At 54.6% G+C, this 27,361-nt stretch overlaps 2 protein-coding genes across 5 annotated transcripts in view; both read left to right on the forward strand.

Annotated features, from left to right (window-relative positions):
* The window catches only part of KCNIP3 (potassium voltage-gated channel interacting protein 3), an 82,876-nt gene extending 64,331 nt beyond the window's left edge, over positions 1 to 18,545 (forward strand). For all 4 annotated transcript variants that reach the window (XM_084615333.1, XM_084615334.1, XM_084615335.1 and 1 more), the window contains 7 exons: positions 7,250 to 7,374; positions 8,794 to 8,863; positions 9,665 to 9,735; positions 11,655 to 11,762; positions 13,794 to 13,898; positions 14,896 to 14,958; positions 15,873 to 18,545. In XM_084615333.1, coding sequence (XP_084471459.1) covers positions 7,250 to 7,374; positions 8,794 to 8,863; positions 9,665 to 9,735; positions 11,655 to 11,762; positions 13,794 to 13,898; positions 14,896 to 14,958; positions 15,873 to 15,920 — 590 coding nt within the window. In that variant the 3' untranslated portion in view covers positions 15,921 to 18,545. The remainder of the gene's footprint in view (positions 1 to 7,249; positions 7,375 to 8,793; positions 8,864 to 9,664; positions 9,736 to 11,654; positions 11,763 to 13,793; positions 13,899 to 14,895; positions 14,959 to 15,872) is intronic.
* Positions 18,546 to 20,023: 1,478 nt separating this feature from the next.
* On the forward strand, positions 20,024 to 26,990 carry LOC311513266 (oxaloacetate tautomerase fahd2, mitochondrial-like). The gene is made up of 8 exons (XM_084614968.1): positions 20,024 to 20,138; positions 21,903 to 22,180; positions 23,618 to 23,834; positions 24,410 to 24,469; positions 24,837 to 24,999; positions 25,709 to 25,817; positions 26,128 to 26,215; positions 26,820 to 26,990. Exons 2-8 carry the CDS (start codon positions 22,017 to 22,019, stop codon positions 26,880 to 26,882), a joined length of 864 nt encoding a protein of 287 aa, XP_084471094.1. The 5' UTR covers positions 20,024 to 20,138; positions 21,903 to 22,016; the 3' UTR covers positions 26,883 to 26,990.
* The last annotated feature ends 371 nt before the right edge of the window (positions 26,991 to 27,361 follow it).

Genomic DNA, 27,361 nt, shown 5'->3' on the forward strand with positions numbered 1-27,361 from the left:
CCACTGGAAAATACACAGCAGAATGATCTAACTCCCTCTGCGTCTTTATATTGTGTTCAGTGGGTGTCGGATCTGTCCCCGTATCCGCCTGTCCATTCCTAGCAGCTCTCCTGTCTTGTGTTCAGAGAAGGGCTCAAACCTCAGCTCCAAAGACACTTGGACTTCAGGCTGTTGGGAATTCAGTCTAAATTTTGCAACCTTGTTAAGACTGTAGCTCCAAGAGACCCCAGTCAGCAGAGAGGTACCATTGTGCTGGGAGTTGTACAAACGTACTTCCAGTGCCTCTGTTGAAATGCATTGCCCAGCCCTGCTGGGTTTGTCCAGGCACCTAGCAGGGTTCGCTCCTGAGATCCAGTCTGCAGTGTCTGAATCCAGCGGTATCTCTTCATTTCCGTGGCCTGATCTCTGTGACTATTGTTCGAGCCATCTTTGGTCACCTGTCTCGGACGTGCCGCTTACAGAGATTTCCATTGACCCATTCCCTTCTGTCCAGATCCTCAGACTTGAGTGGAGCTACGCTAATTTACACCAGTGGAGGAATTGGGCCCATGTTTCCAATGATTTCCATCCTCCTATTCTGTTCTTTTTGTCTGTCTCTCCACCACTGCGTCCTGTACTGTGCAGTATCTCCAGCTATTCAAATGCATCTATTCCCATGCCTCCCTGTTTTGTACTGACCATTGATCTGGGGTTATATGTTCATTCGTCTTATGCTGCTTGGCTGAAGTTCACCTCGGTTCGATGGGTCAGGCCAAAGCCTTTCAGCAACAGGCTAGATTCAGCCCTGCTGTAAGGACACACAACTCCATTGACTTCAATGCACTGGTTTGCAGCAGGCCTAAATTTGACCCAGTACATCCAGCTTGTATCACCCTCATCTCCTGTCATTTTCTCCTTATCCGTGTACCCAGTAGTGCCTGCCTTCCTGCCCCTTCCCCAGGTCTCTGTCTATTGTGTGGTACCCGTTCTCTCACCGGCTGCTGCAGATGATTGACGTGGTCAGCCGAATCGGTATCTGGATGGAGTGTACAGCCTGATATTGTTAGCTGCATTTGCCTGCTGTGTGTCCAGTTCCCAGGCAAAGTTGAATTAACTTAATCTAGGGGGCTGGGGGGAAGGCAGATAGCCTCACAAAGTTTGCACAGATCTTCAGGGCTGGTTTTTTTTTTAATGTTTGTGAACTGCAGGAACTTCCAAGAGCCCTTAACCCCTCACAGAGGTTTGCTGCTGACACAATCGAGGCTCTGGCTTTGGGGGTTGCGAAGGAGTCGCGGTTCCAGCCTCTGTTAGTTTCTCATGAGCCAGTCTCCCTGCTCACAGGGCTGTACCATGCTCTGCTGCGCTACATACGTGGGAGGGATCCCTCCCCTTTTAGAAAGGGGATATGGAATTAAAGGCTGGCTGGAATCCCAGTGGGAAGTCCTTGCAAATCGAGCTGCTGAGTCTGGTGCCCTGTCTGCACTGAGGAAGTTCACTCTGGTACCAGGCCATGTCTCTGAATGGGGAATCAGATTTCAGAGTAACAGCCGTGTTAGTCTGTATTCGCAAAAAGAAAAGGAGGACTTGTGGCACCTTAGAGACTAACCAATTTATTTGAGCATGAGCTTTCGTGAGCTACAGCTCACTTCATCGGATGCATGGGGAATGAATCCCTCACTTAGCACCTGACCCAAAACCCATAGAAGTCAATGGGCATCTTTCCATTCACCTCAATGGGTTTTGGGTCATGCCCAACTGCAGCCCTGGTGGTATTGTAATCCTTGAGTCTACCTCTCGCTCTGCCAGCTGTTCTCAGCCTTGGGCCATGGGCAGCTTTCTTATGGTGCAGAATCCTCAACCGTTATCAGCTGATGAAGAAGGGAACTAGTACAAGGTGTTACAGCCACTGTCCCACCGGGAGGGTGGACTGAGATAGACCCACCCACCCAACGTGAGAACAAATCAACCTCAGCAACAGAAAACAAACAATGTAAAAAATCAAAACCAAACTCCCTACCCCAAACACAGACTGCCCCCCCCCAAAAAGGGAGAAATGCCAGAGACTCTGTGTAGTCTGCTAGGGACTGCACTGTTGCCACTGATTTTACATGGAAGGGGCTCAGATACTACGTGATGAGTGGCAGGATAAGATGGATGGATGGATGGCTAGAGATAGAGGCGTGTGTATGGGGATGGATGGCGAGATGGATGGATAGAGAGGTGCGTATGGGGATGGATGGCGAGATGGAAGGATAGATGTGTCTGAGGATGAATGGATAGATAGGTGTGTATGGGGATGGATGAATGGATAGGTGGGTGTGTATGAGGGTGGATGGAGGGAGATAGAAGGGTGTGTATGGGGGTGGGTGGAGAGATGGATAGATAGATGTGTCTCAGAATGAATGGATAGAGGGGTGTGTATGGGGATGGATGGATGAATGGATAGATAGATCACATTGTTCTGGAATGTATATTAAAAATGAGAAAGAAGGCATCATTGTTTCTCATTTTCAACATGTTGGTGGCTGAAGAAGAGCAGGGTTTGTGGTTGGGCCAGGAGCACCTCTGTGCTGAGCTCCAGGCATGGTGCAGATCTGTATTTAGAGTAACGAAGCTGGGGGTTGGTGGTTAGAAATGATGGAAGGGGGTTGTGAGGAGCTGATGGAGTTGCTGGATAGAATGGGGGTTGATACAATGTCAGTTATACTTATGAAACCATAACTGTGCATTTCCAGACTCTCATGCATCTTGTTTATTGAAGGTTAATGTTAACTTAGAATTTCTCAGGTTTCAAATGTTTGAGAAAAGTCTTGTTTTTCCATTCAGAAAATGATAGCAATTTGTAATCATAACTTCATCTGAACAAGATTATTTGTCTGGAATTTCCTTATTTTTTGAAAGTAAAGCTATAGGGGAAAAGCCACCGGTGCTGGGTGGGAGTACTTATTCTCCACCAAGTAAGTAAATTATATTATATTCTAGATGATAGCTATGTTCATTAGCATACAATGGTCTGCTGGACAGAACTGCATCAAAGTTTCTCCAGCCTTCTTAATGCCATCCAGCCCAGCCAGTTCAGCTCCAGACTAAGAGGTCAGCAAACTGCCCTGGCAGACTTCTAAAAGTCCTTCAACCCAGCTAGGTCAGCGGCAGACTTAAAGATATCCGTATGCTAGCCCTATAGCCTCCTCAATGTCTTTGAACCAGGTTGCTTCTGCAAAGGACTTTAAGGAGTTCTGAGGGTTCTTTTATGTTGAGCAAGCATGTGGCAATTTAGCAAATTATTCTGTGGTTTGGGGTTTTTTGCTGCAAACTCCCCCCACCCCATTCTTTTCCAGAAATGGTGAAATTTCATTCTTCCAGATTTCCAGGAGATTCTCTGTGCTTTCTGTTTTCCAAACATGCTGTAACCCTTCCATAAGTCACCAAGCCCAGTGCTCTTTTACGGGCAGGACAGGCCTCCAAACAAGAGTTTTGGAAAGGATGTAAATGTGACGGGTTTGGTCACAGAAACCCCACTGGGACTGTCACCTGACATGCTGAATTTACTTCTGAGCCCTTTTTCCCTGCCAGCTTCAGACTCCAGAACCCTGCCTTGTTGAGCCAGACACGCTAGCCTGCTGCAACCCAGACCCAGGTCTGATCCACGCACCCAAAGCTGCAGACTTTAACCAAAAACTGCTCAGTAGGTTACCTATCTCCAGCACCCAGACACCCAGTTCCCAATGGGATCCAAACCCCAAATAAATCTGTTTTACTCAGTATAAAGTTTATACAGGTTAAACTCATAAATTGTCCGCCCTCTCTAACACTGATAGAGAGATACGCACAGCTGTTTGCTCCCCCAGGTATTAATCCCTTACTCTGAGTTAATTAATAAACAAAAGTGATTTTATTAAGTATAAAAAATAGGATTTAAGTGGTTTCAAGTAATAACAGACAGAACAAAGTAAGTTACCAGGCAAAATAAAACAAAACACACAAGTCTAAGCCTAATACCTTAAGAAACTGATTACAGGTAAAATCTCACCCTCAGAGATGTTCCATTTAGCTTATTTCACAGACTAGACTCCTTCCTAGTCTGGGCCCAATCTTTTTCTCTGGTACAGTCCTTGTTAGTTCCAGCAGACATCTTAGGTGAAGCGCAGGGGTGTTCTCATGACTGGAACCCCCCTTGTCCTGCTCCACCCCCTTTTATAGCTTTGGCACAAGGCAGGAATCTTTTGTCTCTCTGGCTCTCCACCCCTCCTTCTAAGTGGAAAAGTACCATATTTAAGATGGATTCCAGTATCATGTGACATGGTCACATGTCACTGTAAGACCTCATTCTTCATTACCCATTGGCTGGCCCACACACACACAGGAAGGCTTGCAGGTAAATAAACCATTTACAACCAATTGTCCTAGTCAATGGGAGCCATCAAGATTCTAAGCCACCATTAATCGCCCACACTTTGCATAATTACAATAGGACCTCAGAGTTATACTTCATATTTCTAGCTTCAGATACAAGAATGATACATGCATACAAATAGCATGAACACACTCAGTAGATTATAAGCATTGTAATTATACCTTACAAGAGACCTTTTGCATAAAGCATATCCTAGTTACATTATATTCACACTTATAAGCATATTTCCATAAAACATTATGGAGCACAATGTCACAGTCAACTCCTTTCAGTCCTGATTATTTACAAAGAATGTACAAAGTTCTGTTCCCCTGAGCACAGCAGAAATGAAACTGGAGATAGTTTCCTTGCGCACAGTTCCAAGCCTCTTTCAGCCAGCACTCTGCCCAAAAGCTCCCTCTCTAGAGCCACGTTCCCAGTGCTTCTCCAGGCTTTGTCCTTAGCTCTCTGCTCCGTCTTTGTGGTCTGTTTTCTCCTTGTCCCTCTGTCTCACAAACACACACCCCTCTGCTCAAAAACAATACCCAGCAAGGCCCCTTCACCCATGTAGTTTAAGGTCCTGAGCACTCTCCCATGTGCCTATGTTTTGGGTGCAGGCTGCTATTGTTTCAGCCACCTGGTTCCACAAAGAAGCTCAGGCCCAGATCCTCAAGGAAATCAGAGTTAGGTGCCTAAGTACTAGGGTGACCATATTTTCCAAAAGGGAAAATGGGACACCACCTGAAGCTACCCCAGGGCTCCCCGCTGCCCCCGCCCCACGGGGCTGGCGTTGCCCCCCTGCAAGTTCTTCTGTGCCCTGCTAGGGTTCGCACCCCACTTTTTTGGCAAAACTGGGCATTGGTCCCATTTGCTCTTGCCAGCTGATGATCAATGGGCAAAAGCAAAGGGGACAAATGCCCAGTTTTGCCAAAAAAGTGAGGATGGCAGGGACAGGGCTTAAAAAAGGGAATGTCCCAGCCAAAATGGTAGGCATGATCACCCTGCTAAGTACCTACATCTGGGCCTTAATGGTATCTTGCAACTATCGTAAGTGAAGCATGGCAGTTATGCTCCCTCCAGTTTCAATGAGGTTTAATCCAACCCATAACAACCTACTGGGGGGTCTGGAAGTGACTTTCCTTTGCGGCAAGTTGTCCCATCACTGTCTTCTGCTGCGGTTCTTGCACCTTCCTCTGGAGCAGCTGGTGCTGGCCTCTGTCAAAGACTGGGTACTGGGCCCGATCCTTGGTTCTGATTCAGTCTGGCAGGTCCTGTGTGTGCTAGAAATTTCATGGTTCTTGTCCCTGGGATACGGAGCTGGGGCCAGGGCAGTTCTGTGCGAAGGACTGAACTAATCTTTCATCCTGTTAAGTTTTACCGGGAGGTGAAAGGCATCGGGGAATATGAGCCCGGCAGAGCATTTAGGATTGGTCGCAGCTGTGCTTTGAACATAATGTTACCCAAGTGCCTTGTCTGATTTCGGGGCCCTGCGAGTTGTTCACAGTCCCAAGCCTGCCTTTCCAGCCAACACTCTGTGCCCAAAAAGCTTTTTCTCTTAGCTTTATCTCAGGGCCACATTACGGTGCTCTCAGGCTGTGCCTGCTTCCCTGTCTCCCTCCAGGCTTGTTTCCACTACTACGGTGCGTAGATAAGCCGGCGTCACCCCCCTAGTATAGACACATCCTGCAGCGACAGAAAGGGTTTTTCCATCACTGCAGAAAAAACACCTTCCCGAGCAATGGTAGGTAGGTTTATGAAGCATTCTTCCATCTGCACCAGGGGTTAGGTCAGTGTCACTACAGGGCTCAGGGGCATGGATTTTTCGAGGATGGTCTGCTCCTTTAAGGACCAGGGGCCTGGGACCAACCAGTCCTGTTCAATTATCAGTCCCAGCTGTAAAGGGCTCAGGTGAGAGAAGAAGCTGCAGGAGGGAGGGTGGCACCTGTGACTGGCCCTGGAGCAGAGAGAAGTGCCAAGAGGCCCTTGCAGTCTGTGTTGATCAGGGGAATAGCTTTGTTTTGCTTTGTAATTTTTCTATTTGAATTAATAAATGGTGCCCTGAAGGAAGGGACTGCAGGAGGCTTTGTCATGGTGTTGAATTCTTCCTGGGCTATTAAGACCGGCTAGCAGCCCTATGCAGACCAACCTGGATGCATACCCCTCACCTACGGGGTGCTTCTCTGGAGCCCCCTGCTCCCCTGGACTGGAGGGTCTACGACTCCCGTGCACAGTGGGTCTCTGTGTTGTTGTCCTTTGGCCTGAGTGGTGAGTCAGTATCTGGGGCTTTGCCAGGCTGTTTCCATTAGGAGGAGAAATTGGTGATGGGAGTCAGGCATTTCTTTGGTGCAAGCCTGCTTATTTCAAAGAACGTGCACAAAGTCCTGTTTCCCGGAACACAGCAGAAGCAAACAACAGCAGGCAGGTTCCTTGCTTACAGTTTCCAAGCCTGCCGTTCCAGCCAGCACTCTGCCCAGAAGAAGCTCTCTCTCACTTGACTTCCTCCCAGTGCCTTGCTGCCAGTGCACCTCTTACTTTCTGCTGGCTTCCTCTGGTCCCTTACATGCATATGCACACAGATCTGCAACCAAATCAATGTCCCAGCTAAACAAATGGGTATTTAATTGCTCCCTCATTTAGCCTGAATGAAAGATGGATAGCATGCAGCTTCAGCGAGGTCTGGGATTGCCCATAGATCTAATCATCATCATCATCATCATAATTAATAAATAATACTTAGATCAAACACCTGATTGCTGGCAACCAATAACCCTCTCCAGCACAACAATATTCCTTATTCCCCGCTGTGCTGGGGTTGGATTTTGGGAGTTTGTGTCTCTCTTCCTGCTCGCTCACAGAGTTTGTCTTGTGTCATTCCAGACACCAGCGACAGCGACCTTGAACTTTCATCTGTCCGGCACCAGCCAGAAGGGCTAGACCAGCTGCAAGAGCTGACCAAATTCACCAAGAAGGAGCTGCAGTCGTTGTACAGGGGCTTCAAGAACGTGAGTGTCTGTTGGGTCCTTCCCCCAGCCCAGTGATCCCCGAGAACAGCTGTGCCTTGTGGCCTCTGTTGGGCTCCATCTGCTGTCCGTATGAGACTGGAAACCGCACCCTGGAGAGGTGGGAGCTGGCTGAGATGCAGCCTCGGGGGCTCAGGAAATTCATCCCGGTGCCGAGCGTGCTCACAAGGCCGAGGCACCATTTAAGTCCTACTGAAGCTTGGAGGGCGAGATGTTAACGGGTCTGATAGGAGATGGAGTGGTTTTGGCCTGCGCCTTGTTCATCCCCCGCTCACTGAACTGAGGAGCGGGGCGTTGGGTGAAGGGGATTCCTAGTGCGAAGTGCGAACACTCGGGGTACGCTGACCCTGCTTTGGGGCGTGATTACAGCCCAGGTAGATATCCTCCCGCTAGCTTAGAGCGAGGAGCACAAGCACAGGCAGCTACCCTGCCCGCTCCCTGGCTGTGCCCTTGGGCAGCCACCCCCTGTCCTGCTGTGGCTTCCCTGCTGTCGTTACGCCACTTGATCAAAGCTGCCGTGGGAGCGTCTGCCCGCGTTGCCATCACAGCTCTGCCTGCGGCGTAGGCTGGGGGACGCAGGCTGAGAGCGGAGTGGATGGCGGGGAGGGAGGAGGATGTATTACAGACCCGAGCCACCGAGCGTGAATGTGCTTGGCCGGGGGTTCTGTTCCTTCTCGGTAGGTTTTTCCACCTCGCTCATCACCGTTGTTCCTGAGCGCCTTCCAGCCGTGCGTTAAGCAATGCGCCGAGACATCTGTCACCACGGGGACGGGGTGGGCGTATCGCCGGGGAGAGGCGGTGCACTGGCATGAGAGGGGGCCAGGAATCCCAAGGTGCATGGGGTCAGGGTTCAAGGAGGGAGCGTAAGAGCACAGAAAAATATAAGGAAGTATTTCTTCACACAACGCACAGTCAACCTGTGGAACTCCCTGCCAGAGGATGTTGTGAAGGCCAAGACCATAACAGGGTTCAAAAAAGAACTAGATAAGTTGATGGAGGATAGGTCCATCAATGGCTATTAGCCAGGATGGGCAGGGATGGTGTCCCTGGCCTCTGTTTGCCAGAAGCTGGGAATGGGTGACAGGGATGGATCACTTGATGTTACCTGTTCTGTTCATTCCCTCTGGGGCACCTGCCACTGGCCACTGTTGGAAGACAGGATACTGGGCTAGACGGACCTTTGGTCTGACCCAGTAGGGCCTTTCTTATGTTCTTATGCCCTAGGAGGACGGATGTCCTGGGTGCATTGCAGGGCAGATGCTTGTTGCATGGCAGAGCCATGGGGCGAGAGGAGAGTCCTGGGTCCAGCCGGTCCGGCTACATCTAGGTGCCTGATCTGTGGGGAGGGTGATGGTCAGACCAACTGGGGGCTAACCTCCTGGCGATGACTTCCCTCCGTAGGAATGCCCCAGTGGCCTGGTAGACGAAGACACCTTCAAGCTGATCTATGCTCAGTTCTTCCCTCAGGGAGGTGAGTTTGGCACCAGTTCCCCCCTGCCCCTGAGACCTTCCCAGAGCAGGGAAAGGGTTAAATTATCTAGCGAGGCACCAGGAGCCCAGAGCCTTTATCCCAGGCCTGTCCCAACGTTGCTGATGTCCCACTGCGAGGAGAAGACTCTTGTCTGCAAAGTTCCCAAGTCCTTCCGCTGAGGCTGGGCCCCAGGCTCCTTTGCCGGCAAATATCCACAGCAGGAGCCATCTGAGCACTGCGCCTAGCCCCACACCTGGCCTGAGCAGGGGATAAAGCAGCTAGGGGGTGATAAAGGCACTGGTGTTTTGCAGTATCTAGAAACCTGTCATGCTAGACGCGGTACCCTTGGATAATGCAGAGCTGGTCCCCACCCCGAATAGCTGTAGCTTTACATGTCATTTCCCGTTGCTAGCTAAATAATTATCCTAGAAACCTGCCTACGTCCACGCTGGGATCGGAGGATGTGAGCTCCCCGGTCACCCTCACTGTGCTGTGAGATTGCTCTTATCCGCTGGGGTTTCCATACGGGCAGCAGCGAAGATGCAGGACAGTCCAATGGTTAGGGCCTGTGAGAGACTTGGGTGCAATTCCTTGCTCTGCCACAGACTTCTTGTGTGACCTTGGGCCTGTCTGTGCCTCGGTTTCCCCTCTGTGCAATGGGAAGAACTGGCCTCACAGGGGCATGAGGGTAAATGTGTTTAAAGAGTGTGAGGTGCTCAGATAAGTCCCATCGATAATGGCGGGGATGGGGAGGAAAGTGCCAATGTTTTCACTGGGTCTCTCTTGTTTCTCCTCTCCCAGATGCCAGCATGTACGCCCACTTCCTGTTCAACGCCTTTGATGTGGACCGGAACGGAGCCATCTGCTTTGAGGTAAGATCCCAGCTCCCCCTTTCAAAGGGCCAGGTGTTTTTTAAACGGTATTTAGGAACCTAATGAATCAGCCCACATCCTCAAAGGTATTTAGGCGCCTAACTCCCCTTGGGAGTTTGGAAAAGGTTCCCCGTTGTGGTTGGTTATTATTTGTATTGCAGTAGTGTCCTCAGGGTCTGATCCGGGTGTTAGGTGCAGATCCCTGCCTTGGAGAGTTTGTAATCGGAGACTGCCAGCTCCAAGTGACGGTTCAAATCGGAGGGAATGGGAGTTAAAAATGGCCCAAGGGAGAGAAAAATCCGGCCCACTCATTCTTGGCTCCCTGTCCTAAAGCGTTGTGTGGTGGCTGCTGCACACTGTGAAACAGCAGCTGCATTCAACCCCAGAGGTGGCTGCATTTCAGTGCTGAGTGGAGTGACTCACACATATACGAAAAGTGCCAACGCACCTTTAACAAGCAATCAGGGCCTCGGCGTTACATCTTGTCCAGAGAGGGCCCCACCACTGGAAGTGCTGTGACCCGTAGCACTATGGAGGCATTGGTTCAAGAACATAAGCCCCTCCTGAGTCACCAGCATCTGTCCTGCCACCCTCGATCTCCCATCCAAGTACAGTAGAACCTCAGAGCTACGAACACCTGGAGAATGGAGGTTGTTCGGAGCTCGGAAATGTTCGTAACGCTAAACAAAACGTTCTTTCAAAAGTTTGCAGCCGAACATTGACTGAACGCAGCTGTGAAACGTCACTGTGCAGAATCAAAATTCTGCTCTCGCTTTATTATTTTCCTCGTTTACGTTTAACACAGAAGGTCAGGCTTGACAAAGCCCTGGCTGGGATGATTTAACTGGGAATTGGTCCTGCTTTGAGCAGGGGGTTGGACTAGATGACCTTCTGGGGTCCCTTCCAACCCTGATATTCTATGATTCTATGATTCTATGAACTGTACTGTATTTCCTGGGTTCTTTGGTCTCTGCAACTGCCCGGTTGCGTACTTTTGGTTCCCAATGAGGTGGGCGGCTGACAGGTCAGCTCGTAACTCTGGTGTTTGTAACTCTGAGGTTCTACTGTACTGCTTTCGGGGCATGCCTGCTTAGCGTGAGATATAGCCTGCCAGCTCAGCTATCGATCTGAGCAGAATGCACTAGACATGCTTCGGGGTAATACGTCAGACGGGATTTTTATTGTGGGGCAGAAAGACTCTATAACCAGATTAGGCCCCGTTTTGTTAGCTGTTCAAAATTAGCAGATCATAAGATCAAAAAGCCTTGGGCTGTTTTTTCTTATTTGGTTCATACATACATACACTCAATGTATATATATTGTCCAAACAGTTAGTAACATTTCCAAAGAACTGTGGGATTGTTTTAAATAAAGACGATATATAAATATAAGATCACACTCATGTGAGTGTGTGTGTGTCTATACAAAATCATTCTTTTATTTAGTAAATGGATGTAACACAAATCTCTCAGCCAGCCAGCCACCAAAATGCCTTTTATTTCATTTCCAACTTGGGAGGGGGCAGTTAACGATTTTCATTTGGTTATTTGTGCTCCGTGCGTTGAGCAGTAAGGAACCAAAGAGGGTTTTTTTTTATTATTATTGTCAGTGAGGGGCACTCGGGCTCAGGTGGGTAGCGAGGTGACTAAAAATAGACCCGGCAAAGAACAGAAACAGGATCGATAGGAAAAATACCAGGAGAGTTTCATGGTCGATAACATTTCCGCTTCACCTTTTGAAAGGTCACGAGCCACCCCCTTTTAAAGAGCAAGTCCCAGGCACCAGCTACAAAACGGTTGTTTTCCTTGGGGCGTTGGTTGGAGAGTGGTGGTGGGGGTTGCTTGCTATATGTTTGCAGTTGTCCATGTGCTGGGTTGTTTGCCTGTCCTGCTAAGTCTCTGCTTCGGTCTCTGTTCCAGGATTTTGTTGTCGGCCTCTCCATCTTGCTCCGTGGGACCGTGCACGAAAAGTTAAACTGGGCTTTTAACCTCTATGATATTAACAAGGACGGCTACATCACCAAGGAGGTACCTGCAGCTGGGCTGAGGGGAATGTGGCTGCGGGTATGCATGAGGTTTGGAAGGAGACCAGCTGGCGGTAGTGGCTGGTTGAGTTTTGCCAAGCGTGAGACCTCAGATCCACCTCCATGGCTTTGACAAGGCGACAGCCTCTTTCTAAGTGCCCATAAAACCCCAAGTTTGCCCCTCTTCCCCTAGATCAGCGCGTGAGCCCTTGTGAAGCCCATAGGGCTAGATTTCAGAGTAACAGCCGTGTTAGTCTGTATTCGCAAAAAAGAAAAGGAGGACTTGTGGCACCTTAGAGACTAACCAATTTATTTGAGCATGAGCTTTCGTGAGCTACAGCATCCGATGAAGTGAGCTGTAGCTCACGAAAGCTCATGCTCAAATAAATTGGTTAGTCTCTAAGGTGCCACAAGTATTCCTTTTCATAGGGCTAGAATAACAGCTGAAATCACCAGGCCAGGCCGTGACTATATGTCTGAGGCTGGGAGAGAACAATGAGCAAATGTGGCTTTCTTTGGTGGTGCACCGTATGGCTACCTGACATGGACCTGATTTACTCATTAAACCTGCAATGCTTCTCACGTCCTGTGGGTCACATCCTTCCCCACTGAAATCAATGACTAAACTCACGTTGACGTCACTGGGTCCACGACTTGGTCCTATGCGACAAGTTTGCCGAGTCAGCAGAATTCTGTAGGTTCCTGTGCTGGCTATTCCTGCTGTGAGCCTCTGGAAGCCACCTCCTCTACACCCTTCTGGCCTGGCTTCCCCACACTAGCGAGGAGCACTGGTTTGCTTTGGTGCTGCTGGTCGAGGCATCTGGAGCCTACTGCCTGCCCTAGCATGGTCTGTGTCGATGCTCCACTCCCTTGTGGTTTGTTTACCAAAGCGAGGTTCACGTCATGCACTGAGTCAGTTTATGGAAGTATTTGGTCCCTGGCTATGATCTCTGGTACCATATTAGAAACACTGAAAGATCACTACCAAAATTCTGCCCCCTGGTCATGCATTCAACTGCCATATGTGAGGACAGGCTTGAGGCAATGACACCTATGACACCACACAGTGCAACAAAGCAGGAGACAGTCCCTCATCTAGACACAGCTCCCCCCTCTTCAGGTTTGTACGAGTCTTGGATGGCAAAGCCTCAACTGGCTGCATCTCCAGAGGCTTCAGCAGGACGCAGCGCTGCCTGCCAGGAGACCTCGGGGGTTAGTTCAGTGAAGGAGCCATCCTCAGTTGAATACTCCAGCTTTAGGAAGTAGTGCCCTAGGATAACTAATGACCACAAGTGGTCAGGACATGGGTTCTGTGTCTTGATGCACTGCCAACAGCACAGACCTCCACAGCACCCTTCCCGCATGGTGGACCCCACCTGCTGTATCTCTAACACTGCCGTGGGACCCTGAATGCACGTACCCCCTCCTCAATCCTCAGAATCGTTTCCTGCAGCCCCATGGTGCTCTGTGGAGGTCTCTCGTCTAAAACCCAGACTTACCCTGCTTAGCTCGACAAGGTCACGGCACAAGAGAATAGATGACTGTTAATTAGCACTTTTCCTCAGTCGATCTCAAAGCCCCTTACAAAGGAAGTCAGTAACGTTCTTCCCATTTTACAGATGGGGAAACTGAGGCACAGAGCGGCGATGTGATTTGCCCAAGGTCACCCAGCAGGCCAATGGCAGAGCTGGGAATTAAACCCAGGTCTCCTGAGTCCAGTGCTCCGTCCACTAGACCGTATTGCTGCCATTTGCCTGGAGGTGGGCAATGGGGGACGTCTGGTATTGTGGCTGGGATACACCTAAAATCCCCGGGCTCCCGCTGCGCGATGGTTTCTCCTACTCCCTCACTCAATGGAGTTAACCCCTCCGTGGGGATGCAGCTCATAGGGCCTGCCGGGAAAACCATTGTTTCGCCCTCATGATTTTCGATTGGCCCTGATGCGGACCTGAACCTGGCTGAGACCGGAGCACGGTGGTGGGCTTTGTTTGGGCTGCCTCCCAATGCTGAGCGCGTCTCCCTCGTTCTCTGCCAGGAGATGCTGGCGATCATGAAGTCCATTTATGACATGATGGGCCGCTACACGTACCCGGTCCTCAGGGACGATGCCCCTGTAGAGCACGTGGAGAAGTTCTTCCAGGTAAGTCAGCTCGTAGGCGCCTTTTGCTAACCAGGGCAGTGGGCTTGGGCCACACACCCGTAGGTTCCGAGTTAGCCAGAGGGCAGAAGGGCCTGGTTCCTCCAAAAGCCCAGCCGCAGAGGGCCTGAATCTGGTCTTGCTCACCCTGGTGTAACTCAGAAATGGTGTCTTGGAAGTCAATGGAATCACAGGTGCTGACTTGTATATTTCCCGGTGGGTGCTCCACCCCCAGTCCACTTGAGGCTCCGCCCCGTCCCACAAGGCCCCACCTTTGCTCTGTCTTTTCCCGCCCCCCCCCACGCTTTCCCCCGAGGCCCCGCTTGCTCCCTCCTCTCCGCCCCCCGGCTCCACTCAGCAGCTCCCACCCACCGAACAGCTGATCCGGGGAGAGCCCCAGGCCGGAGCCAGCGTGGCTGGTGGGTGCTGAACACCCCCTACCTTTTCCCCCAGGTGCTCGGGCCCCAGAGCCCCCACGGAGTCGGCGCCTATGCGTGGAATTATGCTGGGGTGGGAAGGGTGTGGGCGCGGGATTAGTTTCACTGACACAGGGGCAGACGCAGATTCCCACATGGCTGCAGGCAGGAGGCAGAGGGCGGGGGCCGTGGCTGGAAATTCTGCCGCAGACCCTGGCAGCTGCAGAGGCGGGGGCCCCATTAGGGACTCCTGATGCGGATTCACTGAGATTGGGTTACAAGCCACAGACACACTCCGGTCCCGGGGGGGCCGCTCCATTACAGACCTTAGGCCTGGGCTGGCAGGCAGGAAGGAGCACAGGTTGGGAGGAGCGTCCCTGATGGGGGCTCACAGCCGCAGGGCAGAATGCAGGCAGCGAGAGTCCATCCCCAGGCGCAGAGGCCTGCCAGGATCGCAGGAAGGTGGACTTTAGGGTACAGCTGGGCGCAGCGGGGTGGAGGGGGGGAGCACGTTCTTGCACATAGGCCCAGAGTCGCCGGGACCGCCGCACCCGCGCCTGCTGAGTGTTGCTTTTCCGTTTCAGAAAATGGACAGAAATCGGGACGGCGTGGTGACAATCGAGGAGTTTTTAGAGACCTGTCAAAAGGTGAGCGGGTCGCTGCTGTGGATTCTTCATCGCCCTCCGGGTACTGCAGACCCCTCTCCTCTTCCTCTTGACCACATCCTTGGCCCCTCTTCTGGATTCAGAGCCCATCTTACCCATCTTTCTTTCCTAGTGTCCATCTTACCGATTGGCCCGGTGCATTCTGCAGCCAGGACACTGATTCATCTGACCCTCCACATTCCAGTCACACCGTTTCTAATCCCTTTAGACTGCAGCTTCCCCCCGTCCAGATCCTCTCCTCTTGTGAAACGTGGGCTGTGGGATTCCACGCAGTGATTCCTGCCACGGAGGCACTTACTGCATAAGCGAAGAGGGGATGGTGCGGTCGTAGGGAGGCAGGCGACCAGACCAAGCTCCGTTAAGGGCAGGTTGATTTGACTCCTGGAGCATGCCCCCGTGTGGGTGGTAGCACATGAGCAGTGCTAGATGACACACGTTGGCTCAGTAACGATCCTTAGCTAATTTCATCGGCAGATCTCAAAGCACTGTCCAGAGCAAGTCAGTCCTCCTATCCCTAGTGGGAAAACAGGCGCAAAGCGAGGACGTGACTTCCCCAAGTTCACCCAGTAGGCCGTCTCTGTCAGATGTATTGTTATTATTACTGTAGCAATTAAGAGGTGCACCCACCCAACCAGTTGCCCATTGTTAGGCATTGAACAGACGTGTGTGATTCCCTGCCCCAAAGGGTTTACAATCTATACAGAGCCAAAGAGTGGGGGAGGGAAACTGAGGCATGGAGAGGGTGGTGACTTGCCCAAGGTGTCACAGCAGGGCTGAGACCAGCTCTCAAATTTCCTGTCTCCCAAGCCGCTTCCTCATTCACTGAACCACAAATCTCCCTTGATTGTGTTGTTTCTGAACCGTTGCCCTGGCCTTTCTCTCTCCTCCCTTTCCAGGACGAGAACATCATGAGCTCCATGCAGCTGTTCGAGAATGTGATCTAGAATGCAATCTCATCTCTCCCAGCGCGGCTGCCTCCTGGCCTGCACGCAGACAGACGCCTCAGTCTGTCTCTCTCGTTAAGCACACACACATCTTTATGAGGAGAAAAACAAACTCTTTTTATATTTAAAAACAAACAAAAAAACAACCAAAAAAAAAAAAGAGAGGACATGATCATGTTTGCTCCCGACACTGACTGGATTCTCATTTGAAGGGCAAGAGGAGACAGAGAGAGATTGGGTTTCATGGATTTGTCTGACCTAGCAGAGGGATTGGCTAGCTCTCCCCTAGGATATAGCCAGGGACTGCTGCACAGCGTCAAATACCACCCATGGGAAAGAGACCAGCCTCGTGGATTAAGCTCAGCACTTCTCACATGGTAGCTGGATGGAAAAGATGTTTGCATGTGGGAGGTGGAGTTCTTCTCACTCGCACCAAGTGAGACCCTAGCAATGGGGCACTTACTGGGTTCCATCAGGAAAACGAGGGAGAGGCATTTACTGAAGAAGAAATAGGTCTCTAGCTAGATCCTCAGCTGGCACAATTTGGCATAACTCCATGGACTTCATACCCCCATTGCGAAATTTGACTTCAACTGAACTCCATCAATTTTTACCAGCTGAGGACCTGCTCTTCACTTTTCCATGTGCAGGTAGCTCCTGGGCCAAGATCCTGGAGCCTGAATGTCTCTCAGCTGAGAGAGGACGGTTGGTGGACATCTAAATAGAAGACATTCCTGACTGTTGGGAATCATCTGCAGAACTTCAGTTCTAAAAGCACAAGAGTGTCCATTCAAAGGCAGGTTCCACATTGTGTGTGAATGTTAGAGAGTGTACAGAGCCTTCAACGAGACTTCCTCGGTAGCGTCCCCAGAGAAGGGAAGCAAAGGAAGAAGCTAGCACGCCTTCTCCCCAATCACAGTGAGAATGAATGTCCCTCCACCCGCAGCGGTAGGGGAGAACAAGGTATCTTCACTCAGACAACTGGAATGGGGCGATCTGCAACAAAGAAACAGGATTTGAATTTCCTGAAGCAGAAATACAAGCACAAATACCCTGGCCCTTCCAAACTGGAGGAGGAGATGGGCCCTCGCTGTTACGTTCTGGAGCTGAAATTTTCCATCGTTTTCCACTGGTCCATCATCTCCATCAGCCCTGGCTCGAAAATCTGTTGACTGGAATTGAGGGTTACACTGGGAACCTGTTATTCTGTGGGATGGGCAGTGTTGTGTATCTGCGTTGGTCCCCGGGTGTGTGAGAGACAAGGTGGGTGAGGTACAACCTAGTTTAAGTCCAGCTTCTGTTGGTGGCGAGGGCAAGCTTTTGAGATACATGGAGACAGAGGAAGAGCCCTGTGTAGCTCAAACTTGTCCTCTCCACCAGCAGAAGTTGGTCCAGTAAAAGATATTACCTCACCCACCGTGTCTCTTCTGTGACACTGGAAGCTGATGGGCGATGACTTACGAATATGTCCAAAGCTCCAGGCTGCAGTTGAAAGTCATAAGTCAAATAGGGCGTGAAATATCACCTATCCATGGGGGACGTTTTCTAGGTTTGGTTTCAGGGACTGTGTTTTGTTCTGGATTTTTTAACAAGTGACTATTTCCAGGACTGAGATGAGATCTGCCACGGGGCGAACAGGTCTTGAAAGAGGCCAGAGGGTTGGAAAAGCCAGCTGGAAAGCAGCGCATGTAGGGCTAGACAAGACACCGGGCATCGGGTTTGGTAGGGAAAGCTCTGCAACCAAGAGGGTGTCATCCTCAAGATCGAAGTCAGGGATAAGTCAGTACAGTCTCTAATGAGGAACTTTCTAAGTAGCTGGCTGCTCCATCTCACTGGGATTTCCTGTTTGCCATGTCAGAGTCAGAGCCATGGGGTATCTGTTTCCATGCCAATAGAAATCCCTAAGATGAGGTGACCTAGAGAGACTCCCCTTTCAGTTCCTTCAGTAACCTTGGATGCGTCTGGTTACTGAATGACCCCGTCTCGCTGCAGATGGAACAGTGTCTGGTTAGAAGAGCACCAAGCCTGAGAAATAGTCCCTGGGTCTGCAGTGGGGAAGAGCCCACCAAACACTCTGGGGAAGAGAAGGTGTCCTGGTGGAAGTTGTCACTGATGCTTAAGCTAGTGCAGGCTCTGCCTCTTTCTCACAGGCCTTCCCCCTTGGGTACAACCAGATCCACCTTTATCCCTCATGACCCCCAAGTCCTCCAGCCCCACTTCCCAGATCTGAACTAGCACCAGGAGCCGGACTTTTAACCACTCAGACTCAGTCCTCATCTTCCTCTCAACCTCTCTCAGTGCCCAAAGGCTGCCTCTCTCTCTGCCCAAGGCCCAGATCGGTCTGTTTCTGTCTCCCACTGCCAAGAAGGCTCTGAATTCCGTCCGTCTCTCCCTCTCCTCTACCCTAAGCCCTCTCCCGGAGGCAGTGAGTTTGCACTCGATACTTCCTGACATATGTACAGTATAAGGAATGGCCGCATGTCTCACTAGCAGTAGCCTTTACTCCAGTGCCCCATATCTCACGACCACCCTTACAGCACAATCTGGGGAGACAGTCGTCGGTTCCTGTTCTCTGTAACTACTTGATATTCAGTCACTGTATATTTTAATAAAATAAACTGAAAAAAAAAAAGAAAAAGAAAAGGCTCCCATCCATTTTGCTTCCTTCTCTGGCCGCAGAGCCCAACTGGTTCTGTATCCAATTCCTTCCCGTGCCATGAAACACAGCTGATAGCATGAACACGGTTCCATTCTTGCTGTCTATCCTGGGCCCCTCTTTCCATATCCACTTGGGATGGGCCGTGTTACGGAGGCTGAGTATGGGAGACCCTGGAGGTGTGGAACAACTCTGCTGGGCACCATGCACAGAGCGGGGGATGCCTGCAGTTTAGCCCGTGCAGCGCTGGTTGATTCATGCCTTTGGACAAGCTCAGCCATTTTCCTGTAGGCTGCTGTGCTTGGAAGAAGTGATGCTGTAACGTGACAGAAAGGATCACCCTCGAGGAGACAGTCCTGACCCACGGTTCTGCCCTGCTTTGCTCGGCACGCGCCTGCAGCACCCAGCGCCATGCGCCTAGTTTATTAATGTGTTATTTTAATGACAGTTCCTAGGCGCCCCAGTCATGGACACGGGCTCGGTGGTGAACAAACACAGAACAAGCCTTCCACTGCTGCTGGTTTCTGATCCTTCCATTGTGTTGGCAAGGCGGGGGGATGGCTGACAGCAGGAGGGCAGGGGGCTGAGATGAGGCAGATGAAGGTAGGGAGCAAGGACTGCTGGGGGGCGGGAGGAGGCGGGTTTTCTGGAGCAGGGTGCGGGGGGATGGCGGGGCCGATCTCTCCAGCCCTGCAGTAAAGAGGGGGCGTGAAGGGCTAGCGGGCTCCCTGTGGGCCCTGGCCACTGGGGCATGCCCCAGCTTCTGGAGTCACGTGGTGGGGGGAGCGGAGCCGAGGGGGGGCCCGCGCTCTCCCAAGGGGGCTGGCCTGCAGCGGCGGAGCGGGAGGAAGCGTGACAGCCCGCAGGGGGCCGCGTTAGAGCCCCGGCCCCGAGCAGCTGCTGGTGCACCCCGTGAGCCGGGCCAGGGCGTGTCAGGCCGATGGGGTGCAGCACCTTGGGGTGCAGCCGGGAGCTGCTCTGCCCTGCAGATGGAGGCGCCCATGGGGGTCTGCTGGGGCGGGGAGGGGGCACAGGGCGACCCCTATGGAAGGTAACTGGTTCCCTAGTTATGATGGCGCAGCCTGGGGCCTGCGCTGCCCCACGCTTTGCCCCTAGTGTCATGGCGCCCAGCCGGGCTCACCCCACGCTTTGCCCCTAGTGTCATGGCGCCCAGCCGGGCTCACCCCACGCTTTGCCCCTAGTGTCATGGCGCCCAGCCGGGCTCGCCCCACGCTGTGCCCGTGGTGTCATGGTGACAGCCAGTCACGCTCTCTGACGGCACAGACGAGTGGGCGGGGCTTATTAGCTAGCGGTTTATTGGTGGCAGCCCGTGAAGTCCCGCCCTAGCCGCTCTCTGATTGGATGTTAGGTCCCCCGCCGCCCTCGTTGCGAGGGGAGGAGGAGGAGGAGAGGTGGTAGGTTTTTTATTGGTTCCCCGCCGGCCGGAGACTGTGATGGCGTCACAGGTCGGTGACAGGGGCGCGGCTCGGCTTTGTGACGGCATCGGCGAGCGACCGCAGGAGCTGCGGCAGGCCCGCAGCCACCCCAGAGCCGCTGAGCAGGTAGCGGGGGAGGGGCCCGGCGGGCCCTGTGCGGGGGGGTCAGTCCCGCTCCCGGGGGCGGGGCGGGGCGGCCTGGCGCTGCCCCCCCCCCCAGCACCTGCTCGCTGGGCTCAGCGACTGCCCGTTCCTCCCCCCCCCCCGCCCGCTCGCTCCGGCCCCGCCCCCGGCCCCGCCCCGTTAGATCCAGCCCCGCCTCGGCCCGCGTCTGCCCAGCGGCTCCAGCCCCGCCCCCCCCGGCCTGACAGAGGGGACCCCCCCCGCCTCCCTCGCGACCCCCCCGGCCTGACAGAGGGGACCCCCCCGCCTCCCTCTCTCCCCCCCCGGCCTCACAGAGCGACCCCCCCGCCTCCCTCTCTCCCCCCCCGGCCTGACAGAGCGACCCCCGCCTCCCTCGTGCCCCCCCCCGCCTCCCTCTCTCCCCCCCCGGCCTGACAGAGCGACCCCCCCGCCTCCCTCGTGCCCCCCCCCCGGCCTCACAGAGCGACCCCCCCGCCTCCCTCGCGCCCCCCCCCCGGCCTCACAGAGCGACCCCCCCGCCTCCCTCGCGCCCCCCCCCCGGCCTCACAGAGCGACCCCCCCGCCTCCCTCGCGCCCCCCCCCCGGCCTCACAGAGCGACCCCCCCGCCTCCCTCGCGCCCCCCCCCGGCCTCACAGAGCGACCCCCCCGCCTCCCTCGCGCCCCCCCCCGGCCTCACAGAGCGCCCCCCCCGCCTCCCTCGCGCCCCCCCCGCCTCCCTCGCGCCCCCCCCCGGCCTCACAGAGCGCCCCCCCGCCTCCCTCGCGCCCCCCCCCGGCCTCACAGAGCGCCCCCCCCGCCTCCCTCGCGCCCCCCCCCGCCTCCCTCGCGCCCCCCCCCGCCTCCCTCGCGCCCCCCCCGCCTCCCTCGCGCCCCCCCCGGCCTCACAGAGCGCCCCCCCCGCCTCCCTCGCGCCCCCCCCCGGCCTCACAGAGCGACCCCCCGGCCTCCCTCGTGCCCCCCCCGCCTCCCTCTCCCCCCCCCCCCCGGCCTCACAGAGCGACCCCCCGCCTCCCTCTCTCCCCCCCCCCCCCCGGCCTCACAGAGCGACCCCCCCGCCTCCCTCTCTCCCCCCCCCGGCCTCACAGAGCGACCCCCCCCGCCTCCCTCTCTCCCCCCCCCCGGCCTCACAGAGCGACCCCCCCCGCCTCCCTCTCTCCCCCCCCCCGGCCTCACAGAGCGACCCCCCCGCCTCCCTCATGCCCCCCTCCTTGGCCTCACAGAGCGACCCCCCCCCGCCTCCCTCTCCCCCCTCTGGCTTCACAGAGGGGACTCCCCCCCCCGCCTCCCTCGCCCCCTCAGCTTCACCGAGGGGCCCCCCCCTCACCCCTATGACACCGTCGGGTTCACAGCCCGGGCCTCTGTGGCGCCATGGGAATCCGGATGCAGCCGTGCGTGACCCTGGCGAACAACTGCGTGTCCCAGGGGTTGAGCCCTGTGTGTGACCAGTTCCCCCCCGTGGTAGAGCGAGATCCCAGGTTCTGGTTACTTTCCCTTGGGGCGGTCAATAGGGGGCCCGCCAGCCAAACCTGGGCTGCCGGACGCTTTCAGACAGACCCTGAAATATTTGTATTTATGTATTTATTTATTTATCTGTCATCATTATTATTTCTGTATTTTCTCTGGAGTCTGGACCTTGACCAAGAATTTGGAACTTGACCAAAAAAATGATAGTTACCACTGCTGGGCAGAGATCCAACCCGCGTGGATGGATGACCCGTCCACGCTCGTTTGTCTCTCTCCTGCAGGATCTGATGCCGGTGCTGGTCCTAAGAGCCCTTCCAGCGACTCTGAGACTGAGCTGGAGGCTGCCCGGCTGGGGCAGGACATAGGCCAGGGACGTTTCCCATCGAGCTAAGGCCATGAGGCTGGTCCAGTTCCAAACCGGCTCGGATGGGCCCAGGATTGGGCTGGAGGAGAAAGATGGTGGCAACGTGATTGATTTAAATGCTTTCGACCCCTCCCTGCCCAGAAGGATGAGGGAGTTCCTGGAGGAAGGGGACGCAGCACTGGCCCTAGCGAGACGGTAAGTGCGGCTCTCCAGCGACCCTGCAGGGGGTGCTGGAAGCTGTTTCCACCCTGAAAGGCCAAGCAGACCCTCACGCTAACAAGCCCCCCATCCAGGGGCTGTCCCCTTCTTGTGCGTCGGTGCTTGGGTTTCCCTGCCGCTTGGCACCCTTGTGGGCTCCCCACACCTGCCGCAGCTGTGCCAATGGGGGCTTTAACAAACAAAAACCAATGGGGGTAGGGGAGGCAAGCACAAGAGGTGAAGGCCTGGGGCTCGCTGTCTGATCTGTCCTGTCTGCACAGCGTGAAGAGTTACAGATTTAAGCCTGGATCCTCAAAGGTATTTAGGCACATACCTCCCAATGATTTCAGTGAAAGTGAAGTGCCTAAATACCTTTGAAGGTCTGGGCTTCAATGACTAGAAAGCAGGGAATGGAGAAGTCAGATTCTCTCAGTGATGCCCGGTGTCTCTGCAGGCTACATTTAAATCCTTATGCTAATAACCCTTAGTGCCTCTACAGATCGTCTTCTCCAGAAATTGCAGTGATCCCAAAGCTGGGAGGAAGCATGGCTCAGTGGCTAGAGCACTGGGCGGTCAAGAGCCCTGGGCAGAGGCGCTGACTTTCTAATGTGCCGGGGGGGGGCTCCCCCCTGCTCTGCCCCAGGACCTGCCCCCACTCCACCCATTCCCCCAAGGCGCTGCCTCTTCCCTCCCCCAACTGTGCCCTGCCCTCACTCCACCCTGTCCACCCCCCGGTGCCTCCTGCACACCGCGGAGCAGCTGATCACGATGGGCAGGAGGTGCTGTTGGGGGGGAAGGCACTGATCAGTGGGGCCGCCTATGGGCGGGAGGGAGGTGCTGATAAGAGACTGCCAGTGGGTGCTAAGCACCCACTATTTCTTTTTCTGTGGGTGCTCCGGCCCTGGGTTCTAGTCCCAGATCTACCATGGACTCAGCGCATGGCCTTGGGCAAGGCATTTCCCAGCCTCATGCTTCAGTTTCCCTGTCTGTAAAACAAGGGGATAATGAACCTCTAAGCACTTTTAGAGCTAGGGACGGGACATCCTTCGATGGGCACTAGGGGGCACAGTTGTTATTCCTGAGATTTGGAAGCTGGTTAGGAAAGGGGTGGATGTGTACAGCTGGGATTGTCCTAGTCCTGGACCCATGCTCTGACTGGTCATTCTCAGTGCAGGATTCTCAAGGCACTGTCTGTGCAAGAGGTAGGTGTGAGCCCCATTTTACAGGAGGGAAACTGAGGCACAGGGAGGGGCAAGAAATTGCTTACAGCTACACAGGAAATCCATGCCAGAACTGGAAGTAGAATCCAGGGGATCCAGTTCTCCCAGTCCCTTGCTTTGACCACTACACCAGTGTCCCTGGCTTCCCCAGTGAAGAGCCTCCCCCATTCTCTCAGCATCCCTTATATCTGCCCCTTCCCTCCTCTGTCTCTAGGGCTCAGGAGTCTGGCCAGCACATCCTGCCACGCTCTCAGGTGACCCTCTTGGCCCCCATAACCAACCCGGGGAAGTTGATCTGCGTGGGGCTGAATTACGCAGACCACTGCCGGGAGCAGAACATAAACATCCCCGAGGAGCCCATCATCTTCAGCAAGTTTCCCAGCTGCATCACTGGCCCCTACGACGACATCATCCACCCAGCCGAGAGCAACGTAAATACCCCTTGCTCCTCCTGCCGTGCCCTTGGGGACCTTTGAGCCGAGACACGCCAGCCCCACCCGAGGATATGTCCATTAAAGGCTCCAGCTAAAGAACTGTGGGAGCAAAGGCCAGGGGTGCCCACTCCGACCATGGAGAATGCTGCTGTCAGTAGGGCGTGGGCCCGGATTTGAGTTGGCCGCGAGCTGCCTCGAGATCTGTTTAATCCAAAAACCCACCGCTAAGAAATTAGGAAGGACGGTTGCTGCTATTTGTGCAAGTGCCCCCTGCTGGCTGTGTCAAGTAATGAGCCACCTAGATGCCAACAGTCCCAAAAGTTACATCCAAATATCTTGCTTAGGGGAGCTACCATGTTGCTGGGCCATAAGCAGGGGGTGTCTCTGCGCTGAGAGGGTTCTGCCCACCTGTCAGTTCTGGCCCTGCCATATCACGAGTGGCGTTTCGCAGGTGTGGGAACAGTGATCTCGGGCATCTCTGATTGCCTCTCCCTGTGGTACCTGAGCCCTGATTGCCTCTGTGCCCTCTGGACTAGGGGCAGAGACTCAGGCTTGCCTGTTTCCTTCTCTAGGAAGTCGACTGGGAGGTGGAGCTGGCATTTGTCATTGGGAAGAAAGGGAAGCACATCAAGGTACGAAAGGAGCTGGGAACGGACTCTGGTGCCACTTCAGGTCTTGGTACTTCAAACCCAGCCCCGGCTGAACGGGGCCATCTGTTTGGTGACTTCAGACCAGGGCATGTGGCAAAAGCCACCCCCGCGGCCCCCTGGTTGGCAAGCTCAGCAGCCAGGCTGATGATTGAACTGAGCGTGCTCCCTTTTCACCACTAGAGGGCATCCCTCTCGGTCAGAGGCGGGGCCTGTTGGGGGCAGTGTGTATGTTAATTCGGCACCGTGGTGCCCGGAGTCGTCGGGCAGCCCCACGTTTGCAGTCTCTCCAGCAGTGGCTCCTGCGTGCGGCTGTGCAGCGACTCCCGTCCCGTTTCCCCCCCCCGTCCAGGAATCAGCCGCGATGGATCACGTCGTGGGATTCATGGTTGCCCATGACGTCACCGCCAGGGACTGGCAGATGAAGAGGAATGGGAATCAGTGGATCCTGGGGAAAACCTTTGATACTTTCTGCCCCTTGGGCCCTGCCATTGTCACCAAGGACTCTGTGACAGGTATGGGTCTGGCCCGTCGGTCTCTCCTGCCTGCTGGGCTGTGGTTGCCACAGGGAGGGCTGGGTTGCCTGCACGGGTGCCCTCAGGCTGCGGAGGCTCCCGGGGTGATGCATAAGCAGCCTTTGTCCCCGATTCCTCCTGCTTGCTCCATCACTGCCCTGGGCACGCGGGGTGAGCTCCCAGGCCGCGTGTGGTCGGGTTGGATCAGTATTTGCAGAGGAGCCCTCTAAATCCCAGAGCGCCGCCGGGACTGGGGCGGGTGGCTCAGTACGTGGTGTCCTTCCCCAGTTATTCCTGAACCAGTTCCCCAAGCGTGGCACTAGGGGCGACCCCTAGTGACCCCCAGCTCCTGACACTATTCCCAGCAGGAATCCCAGTGTCCCAGCCCAAATCCAACTGGGGCAATTACCTTCTGCGCCCTACGTTTCCTCCTGCTGCCTCAACTGGACCCAGCACCCTTCGCTTTGTGGCCCACCCTGTTCTGTGGACTTGCTGTGAGCTGTGGCGTTCCAGCCCAGAGGTGGCCGCAGTGCAGCGGTGAGCAACAGCAGCCCCTTAGATACGGTTTGTCCAACACATTGGGATCTTTCCTGTGATCTGAGGTTTCCTCTCCTGGATCCCCACTCTCGCCCAGCAGGGGAGGTCTGTACAGGGAACAGCCCCACTCTCCCGGTTTATTTTGCAGAGCTGACTGCTCTGTCTCTCTCAGACCCTCACAAGCTGGGAATCCGTTGCAAAGTGAACGGGGAACTTGTCCAGGACAGCAACACCAATCAGATGATCTTCAAAACGCAGGCGCTGGTCATGTGGGTCTCCCGGTAGGTGCAGCCCCTGCGTCCCCTGCCCTGGGAGCACCAACCACTGTGTTCCTGGGAGCCAGTGCGGTTCTCTGCCCCTCTCTAGGGGCAGGGTCATTGATGGCCCTAGTCTTTAGCAGCGGCTCCTGCTTTGAGAGCCAGAGGGCCTGGGTTTGATCCCTAGTGCTGATCTATGCATGGGGTAGTCTCAGCCCCCTGGCGGGTATCTGGGCATGTCTGAACAACCGTGGCCCTAATGTGGGGGGTGCGTGCGTGCTGGGGGCTCTGTGTCGGGATGCTCTGCTGAAGGGCTGTACCTGGTTCATGGCAGGTTCGTCACACTGTTCCCTGGAGATGTCTTCCTCACCGGGACCCCCCCTGGCATTGGAGCTTTCCGGAAGCCCCCCATATTCCTGAAGGTGAGTGTCAGTCCTGGGGATCCGGACTCCCTACAGCAGGGGCTGTGACAGGAGACATGGGGTGTCCCACGTGGCCCCTGCAGTTGGAGCCACCTGGGCAGATGGTGGTGCCCATCTGCTCAGCACAGACTCAAGGGCTTGCCTGAGCAGCTGGATTTGCAGCACCAGGCTCAGAGATTCCAGCAAGGGAGTGACAGCCCGAGCCGAGCCTCTTCCCCACGAGGGGATGCACATCACTGCTACTGTCAACAGCGTGTTCCCAGGGGGAGGGGGCTTAGGAGCTGCTGGAGGCTGGAGTCACTTTGCATGTGACGCATCCAGCTCCCAGGGTTTCAGATGAAGCAGAGGGTGACAGATGCTCCCCCCCGGATGGATTTTGTGTAGCAGTTGCAGTTTGTCTCTTCTCGGCATGATGGGGTTCGTCCCACCCTGTGTTCTGGTGGGCAAGGCTAGGGCCATGTCTGATGATGGGCAGACATGAACCCCAGGCTGCTGCTGCAGTAGGGGCTGGTGCAAAGGATTCTGGAAGGCGCTGGGGGGGGGCCTGCAGGCTGTAGTTGGTAGCTCCTAATGGAAATGTTCCTCTGCTTATCCTGCTTTGCAGAGAGGAGATGTGGTGCAGTGTGAAATTGACCAGCTGGGAGCCCTCCGAAACAAGGTCGTTTGAGGACGCCCCACCAGCGCGGTCCCGGGGCCCAGGAGCGGATCATGGACACGGGTGTGCGTGGCACTCCACAGCAGGATTTTGCAATAAAGCTCTCGCGGAAGGGCCGGACCTGCCAGCTTCGGCCGCACTCTGTGCTCAGAGAAACTGGGCTGCCCTGTCAGCACGGTTGGTGTGAAATCCACTCAAACACCCAGCACGAGGGGGGTCATGCTGCCAGGCAGCCGTTAGAGGGCTGCTCCCCTAGGATTAGACACAGAGCAAGGCAAATAAATGCACATCCCAGCCCTGCTCCATGGGGATGGGGTCCCCCCAGCTGCTCTGTCATGGGGAATGAGTTTGGGGCACAGTTTATTATACACCACCCCTCCTCTGGGGCTGCATTTGCATAGAAGATCCTGGGCCCACAGTCCAGTTTAGTAGCCAGGAGGGTGGTCCCTGCCGCTCTGATCTCTAGTAACACCAGGGAAAGGAAGCAACAC

Source organism: Lepidochelys olivacea (genome assembly GCF_965140295.1).
Source record: "Lepidochelys olivacea isolate rLepOli2 genome assembly, chromosome: 26".
Classification (NCBI taxonomy): domain Eukaryota; kingdom Metazoa; phylum Chordata; order Testudines; family Cheloniidae; genus Lepidochelys; species Lepidochelys olivacea.

What these genes read in the sequence shown, in the direction of transcription:
- LOC311513266 (XM_084614968.1), top strand. Translation starts at nt 22,017, where the DNA reads ATGAGGCTGGTCCAGTTCCAAACCGGCTCGGATGGGCCCAGGATTGGG. An exon ending in GCACTGGCCCTAGCGAGACG is followed by an intron (nt 22,181 to 23,617) that starts GTAAGTGCGGCT and finishes CTCTGTCTCTAG; the next exon opens with GGCTCAGGAGTCTGGCCAGC. An exon ending in CTGGTCATGTGGGTCTCCCG is followed by an intron (nt 25,818 to 26,127) that starts GTAGGTGCAGCC and finishes GGTTCATGGCAG; the next exon opens with GTTCGTCACACTGTTCCCTG.